General features: G+C 43.6%; 2 protein-coding genes across 2 annotated transcripts; one reads left to right on the top strand and one right to left on the bottom strand.

The window, feature by feature from the left end:
- Window positions 1-2,271, top strand: LOC140773871 (uncharacterized). Its single transcript, XM_073116646.1, has 3 exons — window positions 1-857; window positions 1,574-1,802; window positions 1,886-2,271. The coding sequence occupies exons 1-3, from the start codon at window positions 130-132 to the stop codon at window positions 2,054-2,056; spliced, it is 1,128 nt and encodes a 375-aa protein (XP_072972747.1). The 5' UTR covers window positions 1-129; the 3' UTR covers window positions 2,057-2,271.
- A 2,596-nt stretch (window positions 2,272-4,867) lies between these two features.
- On the bottom strand, window positions 4,868-6,603 carry LOC140774460 (protein NODULATION SIGNALING PATHWAY 2-like). The gene has a single exon (XM_073117466.1). The coding sequence runs from the start codon at window positions 6,562-6,564 to the stop codon at window positions 4,957-4,959; it is 1,608 nt and encodes a 535-aa protein (XP_072973567.1). The 5' UTR covers window positions 6,565-6,603; the 3' UTR covers window positions 4,868-4,956.
- Between the last annotated feature and the right edge of the window lie 205 nt (window positions 6,604-6,808).

The following is a 6,808-nucleotide window of genomic DNA, read 5'->3' as shown; positions in this document are numbered from 1 at the left end:
TCTCTGTCTCTCTCTCGGTCTCTCCTAAATCCTATCCTACTCTTCCTCTGCTCTTCTTTTCTACCTTCTCTTCTTCTCCATGAATCCATTCATCTCGAACAAATAACGATAGCCAAAGAAGAGGAGGTCATGGAAGGAGCCACCTTTCGGTCTTCTCGTAGCCTCACCACCTTAGACGAAGAGAGCCAAGAAGAGAGGAAGCCTCTGAAACCTCCTTCCACCCCTCGTTCCTCCTCCCCAGTCCAGACCATCTTCCCGTTTCTGGTCCTTTTCTTGTTCCTCCTCACCCTCTACTTGAGGTCAGAGATACCCACCTATGGAAGCTTCTTCCTCGGTGCCCTCGGCGTAGCAATTTGCTCTCTGATCGCCAAAAGATCGAGACTTCTTTGCCTCGGCCGCCGGTTCCGGAGGAGCGAGCCGGTGCGATGGTTCATCGGCAACGAAGAGAAGGTAATGAGAAGAGTTGGGAGTTGTAATGGGAGAATAGTGCGCGAAGGGGTGGAGTTTTATACCAATGGTGATGTCTACGAGGGGGAATTCCACAAGGGGAGGTGTAATGGGAGTGGAGTGTATAATTTCTTCGGCAAAGGGAGGTATGAGGGGGATTGGGTTGACGGGAAGTACGATGGGTATGGGATCGAGAGCTGGGCGAGGGGCAGCCGGTACCGGGGGCAGTACCGGCAGGGGCGGCGGCATGGGTTCGGGGTGTATCGGTTCTACAACGGCGATAGCTACGCTGGGGAGTGGTGTAATGGGCAGAGCCATGGGATTGGAGTGCAGAGTTGCTCTGATGGGAGTTGCTACGTGGGTGAGTTCAAGTGTGGGGTTAAGCATGGCCTTGGATTTTATCATTTCAGGTGAGAATTACCCATTAATTTTTATTTTTGAAATCTTGTTAGATTTCTATTGTTAGGAATGTGGAGAAGGTCTTAGTCTGTATAGTTGAACGATTTTATTGGTTTGTGATAGTCCATTAGTTTCCTTGTTGATCTGCAAAGAAGATGATGTGTTCTGTGGTTGACTTCTTGGCTGGTTCGATCATTAATGGGTGGTTGGTTGCTTGATCTACTTTTATTGGGTTTCATCTTTAATTACTGCCGAAAGTATGATACTCTTTAATTGGTCTTGGTGGAATAGTTGATATTTGACTATGATTCAATGGTAATGTGAAATCAACTTTTTCTTTGAAATCTAATAGATTTGAGAGTCTTGTTATGTGGATAGAAACTAAATTACATAGGTTTATCTGACCAAGGTTTTCCATCTCCATTAACTTTGCTTTCAGCTCTATTCATATAGTTACTGCCCATGCCTTGCTTTGGTCTTTAAAGATCACATCTTGCTTTTATTGGTCGCATGATTGCTTAGTACCAGTGACTAATTAGCTCAATTTTTCAATACTGTGGATCCTCTTATTACAGTTCCTCCTTTTCTATCATTTGCTCTAAAATTCTGAAAGGTTGAAACGTTCTCAATTTATGAGGAATAGCAAGTTGCACCTATCCGTAGCAAATTTAAATTTTTTTTGTTTCTATTGGGAGGATATTAATGATCGGAACCTTGTCTGGTGTAGGAATGGTGACAGGTACTCTGGTCAGTATTTTGGAGATAAAATCCATGGTTTTGGAGTATATCATTTTGCTAATGGTCATTGCTACGAGGGATCATGGCATGAAGGCCGGCGGCAAGGTTTCGGAGCATACACATTTCGGAATGCAGAAACAAAATCTGGAGAGTGGGATTGTGGTGTTTTAAAGATCCCCCTCCTACAGTCAGACCCTTCTGTCGAACGGGCTTCTCAGGTACACATTTCAACTAATGCACATGTGCTATGTTTATTACTTTTACCAGCATTCTTATGCTAAAACTTTTTATGTTTCTTTAGGCTGCGAGAAAAGCTGCTGATGATGCTAAGCTCCTCCCAAAGGTAGAGGATCAAGTAAATAAGGCTGTCGCTGCTGCAAACAGGGCGGCCACAGCTGCTAGAGTTGCTGCCATCAAGGCTGTCCAGAATCATATGGACGGAAAATTTTGTGACACTAATGTGCAAGGTTAGCGTCGCTAAACTGTACTCGTTGTCTCTTTAGTTTACATAAGTTGTCGCGGTGTTAGCGATCAGGTTGACAAATACCTCCCTGATCATAGCGACAGAGCCAAGGCATACGATGGATGTTTGGGATCTTGTTTACATCCCATGACTGCAAGATGTATATAAGTCTACATGTATATGATTTGAATATGTGAGGTACTCAGAGCTGCTTCTGCTCTTCATGTTTCTCTTGTTATCAACACCCTTTCTGGGTTATAATCAAATACAAAAGTTAAGAGGATGATGGGCCCATGTGCTATGATTCTGTAGTTGCGACTTCCAAGTGTGTTTGAATCTGCACATGGAAAGCAGTAACTTTCTTGAAGCACTCTGTGCACTTTCATCTATTCTACCTACTGTTTGATTCTCCTGTACCTTTAGTCTCCTTTGTCATCATCTCCTTTTCCTCCTCAGCTTTTAAAATTTGAAACTTAGATCTGGAAGCCAATAGAATAGCATCCCTCTGTGGCATTTCCTCCTATCAGTTCAAATCAGCTTCAACAACTCTCATTTTTTTTTCATAAATGTTGTAGAGGAGTTAGTGATGGTGTGATCATCACATAAGATAGCATGATACCTTTTTGACCCAAGTAGGTTGCCTGTATGTTTAGGTATTGAAAAGCATTTTCATGTGTCCAGATGCAAGATTAATGAACCTTGCAGTCGACGATAGTGACTCGTCCTTGTCCTAACTCTTTGTCAGGTTCTTATAATGGTTTAAGATAGGGCCTACAAGCCAAAAGGATATGCTTCTTTCTCACTTCTAATTTTATTTTTTTTTCCCCCACATGCCTGTCCAGCTGATGCTCATTATGCTCATTTCATTTGATTAATCTTGCTACATTATCCTGTTAGCTGACTGTCTCCCTGACCTCAGTGTTACATTTTGTTTACTATTTTCAAACCAAAGCATAGCTGCATGTTTCTGGCGAAATATATAACAAATATGAGGTTAGATACATATAAGTTGTAGATTATATTTCATTCATTTGACCTCAATATTTTTAGCCAGTGGTTGCATCTTAGTGGCTTGTTTGCAGGAACAACCTCTATGCTCACATCTTCCCCTATTCATGTCCCATTATGCTCTGGGACACCCCCTTTCTTTTATATCGTGGACCTGTGTGACCTAGTGCACTTTGTGACTCAAAACAACTTTTTCTTTTTCTTGGTAGAAAGCCAATTCATTATCTTAAAAAGAAAGTCTCAAAAATATTATTCATGAGAATCCCCTAGGTATCTTAAACAACTCTTCAAGAGTTATCTACTTAGATGTTCTTGTTACTTTTGTAGTCTTGTATCTGTTTGACATATATGCCAATCATATTTTTCTTGGCTAATATTTAGCCTTAGCATCAAATTCATAGGTGTCATGTGTATCCATAAGACCATAAGTGGGACCTTATTTTTTTGGTCAGGTTCATCCTTTGGTATCTATTTTATGTGTCAACTAGTACTAGCCTGTTAGGATAAGTTTCATATTGCTCTCATAAAGATTGGTACTTGCGTAGCCTGGTGTAATTAATGCTTGATTGGGTCAAAGGTATTAACATAGCAGCAGGAGTCTTCCAAGGGTGTTGGCCACTCTTGCCGTATTGAATATTTGAGTACTCCCTTTGAACCCTTGTAAACAGTGGAAAAGAAAGAGGAAAAATAGGTTAAAAAAACTCCATAGTATAACAAATACAGCCAGAGGATACTTAGATCTGGCTAGTCTTTTTTTGTTTAAAATATAGAATGATGTGTTTATCTCGCAGAGGCAATAGAGGTCTAAATTTTTATTACAAATTAGACGATAAGCTATCAATCCGACGTCGATCCTTGGAAAAACTGGAGTCGATTCTTTTGACCAGAAAGCAAATTGAAAAATTGTTTGCAAATTCAACCGTTTTGTCGCTCATCAAACAAAAGTTTTCCCAAGGTAATCGTCACTTTCCTATAAACATTAAAAACGTTGAAAAATGCAATGTAAGTTTCAATAGGGACCCTTCGCGCAATTCTCTTTGACTACCTCTATTCTCCGTCGCCATTTTCTTTCTCGGTCGTTGTTATAATGTCATCCTATTCGATGAACATTGAGGTCTTGTATATTTTAAAACTAAGCTTTGAACTCTATTAGTTAGTCTTATTAAATTTAATTAGATATAAAAAAAAAAAATTTAATTATTGAACTAATTTAGGGATACTTAAACTTGTCTATGAACTCAAAGCAAACAAGGCCCGAAAATCTACACTTGGCATTGGATTTGCTTTGGCCCAATAATATAGCAAAATAAAGGCTCAAATATATAATCCCAAGCCCTGCCAAAGCCTAGTTGGAAGCCAGAATGGGCTCATGATAATAACCTCAACCTGAGCCCAATGATTTCAGTCACATACATCACTAGGGCTTCAAAATATAATGATATATACATATATAAGCTTAGTAAAGTTAGCAGATGAAAACATTCTTAACTGGAATAAATGAATGTGAATAAGAAATAAAAGTATTTCTATTCTTTTATAGCTTGAAGTCTTAATAGTTACAGTTTGAGTGGCACCCGTATGATGTTGAGAAGTATATGTGCATGTAAATATTTACTTTAGAAGGGTTATGCAAGATAATACATGCAAAAAATACAAAAATATATCTGTCAATTATACTTAGTCAATGGCTTCGTAAGCACGACGTTTTATTGCCCAAGGCGTGCCGAATTAAATACTAGGGTTCCAAGAATCTTGCACCTAATACCAATGCATCAAATAATTAAACCCCACAAAACGACATCGAGATACAAATACATAATGCTAAACCGTAATTAAATCACCAACTTGGATGACGTTTAACATAGGGAAGTCAAGAGATTAAGCAACAAACCATCCATAATTTAAACTAACAGAGAAGCATCAATGAGGAAAGAGTCAGAATCCTCCAAATCAAAAACATCAGCAAACCCAACGGCTGGACAAACATTAGCAGTTGCCGGCGGCGGTGGCGGTGGCGGCGAAGGCGATGACAAGGGCGGCGACCACACGGAAGCCGAGATTAATCTCCGGGCCTTCCAGCCCAAGACAAGCTTATTGGGCCCATCCTCCTCAACTCTGAAGCCATCATTGAACAAGCCCAGGAGCAACCTAGCTTGACAGTGATTAAAACAACTAATATCCATTCCCTTAAACCCCATCTTAATCATCCAATTCCACCACCCTCCTCTTCCTTCTCTCTCCTCCTCCACTTCTTCTCCTCCTCCTCCTCCTCCTCTTCGATAAGCTCTTCCTACGGCACCGGCGATCTTTGGGCCCAATATAACTCTTTCGACGAGGCTTCTCACACTTCCTTGCATTGGAAAGCCGGCTTCCAAGGAGTCCCACACCGCCGAGTACCGGTGCAATTGCTCCATGAATCTTCCAAGAAAGCATCTTTCCTCGTCTTCTTCCATTTCGTCCTCTTCTTCCTCCACTAAAGTCACAATTCTCGCCCCCATCGTCGCCGCGCCGAGCAGAAGCGAGGTGAGGGGCTTGTAAGCGCGACGCGTGGCTCCGGCGTTGGTCGCGCCGTTGTGGTGCAACGCGCAGTTAACGGCTAAGACTTCGCCTTTGACGGCTTTGACAGCCGCCGGCCGGAACTTATCGTCGGAGTCTAGCCTGCACTGGGAGAAGGAGAACGGCTGCCCGAGCGAGGCGGCGAAGGCGGAGAGTCGCCTCCCCGTCTCTTGCACCGCTCGGCCGCCGCTGCGCACCACCGCAGTGATGCGGAGGTGCGGCGGCGGGGCCCCGCTGGAGACCATCGCCTGCATGAGGGACGCCCACTGGACCCCCTCGGCGACGTCGTAGTCGATGACGTGGACGCGCCGCTCGTCGGAGACGGCTTCGAGGATCGCCTGGTTGGCGGTGAAGTGGCCAAATTTGATGTACGGCGACATGTCCTGGAGCAGCTGCAAGGCGGTCAAGTAGTCGGTAAAACTTTCGCGATGCGACGACAATGAGGGAGTCCGACCAGAAGTCGGCGGATGGGAGCGGTCGAGGAGGCCGTGCAGCGCATCGGTGAAGTGCGCGGCGAGGCGCTCCATGTTGGTCTCCCCGGAGACGGAGACCAGTTCCTTGAGCCGAACCAATATCACACGTGCGAGCTCCCTGCTCTTGTGGGGGCCGGCGAGCGCCTCGGCGGCCGCCATGAGGAGGTGGACGACGCGAAGGTCTTTGTCGTCGTCGTTGTTGGAAGACGCGACATCGACCGCGACTGGCTCGTACGCCTGCGGCGTTGCAGCGCCGCTGGTAGTGGTGCTGCTTGACTTTGAATTATTGTTCATAATCTCGTAGTCGTAGTTGTTGTCGTTGAGAATGGATTCGATGATGCCTTGAAAGTCGTCGTCTGTGCAGAGAGGGCCCCAGTCGCCGACGACGGGGGACCAATCGGCGTCCATGGTGGTGGTGGAGCCGCAGCCGGAGATGGCGAGATCTCCGGCTTCGTCCATTATCACTTCCATGGCGAGCATGGAATTTTATATATCAATCCCTTCTCTTTTATATATAGGTTGAATCTTCTTGGAGTGAATGGGAATTGGCAGGAGGTAACAACTTAGGGTGTAATATATAGTACTAGAGACTTAGGAGGAGATATTAATGAATCTTAATTGTAGCTTTCCAGAACTTAATTAGGTTAATATAATAATAAAACATATATAATCTAAGAATTAATAATATAGTTAATAATGGATCCTTTTTGTTTTACGATTCGGT

This window comes from Typha angustifolia, chromosome 13 (assembly GCF_048772165.1).
Source record: "Typha angustifolia cultivar Huaian chromosome 13, ASM4877216v1, whole genome shotgun sequence".
Lineage (NCBI taxonomy): Eukaryota > Viridiplantae > Streptophyta > Magnoliopsida > Poales > Typhaceae > Typha > Typha angustifolia.
The sequence above is the reverse complement of the archived record's forward strand: the minus strand, read 5'-3'. Positions and strand labels throughout refer to the sequence as shown.

What these genes read in the sequence shown, in the direction of transcription:
- LOC140773871 (XM_073116646.1), top strand. Translation starts at nt 130, where the DNA reads ATGGAAGGAGCCACCTTTCGGTCTTCTCGTAGCCTCACCACCTTAGAC. An exon ending in CTTGGATTTTATCATTTCAG is followed by an intron (nt 858 to 1,573) that starts GTGAGAATTACC and finishes TGTCTGGTGTAG; the next exon opens with GAATGGTGACAGGTACTCTG. An exon ending in CTGTCGAACGGGCTTCTCAG is followed by an intron (nt 1,803 to 1,885) that starts GTACACATTTCA and finishes ATGTTTCTTTAG; the next exon opens with GCTGCGAGAAAAGCTGCTGA.
- LOC140774460 (XM_073117466.1), bottom strand. Translation starts at nt 6,564, where the DNA reads ATGCTCGCCATGGAAGTGATAATGGACGAAGCCGGAGATCTCGCCATC.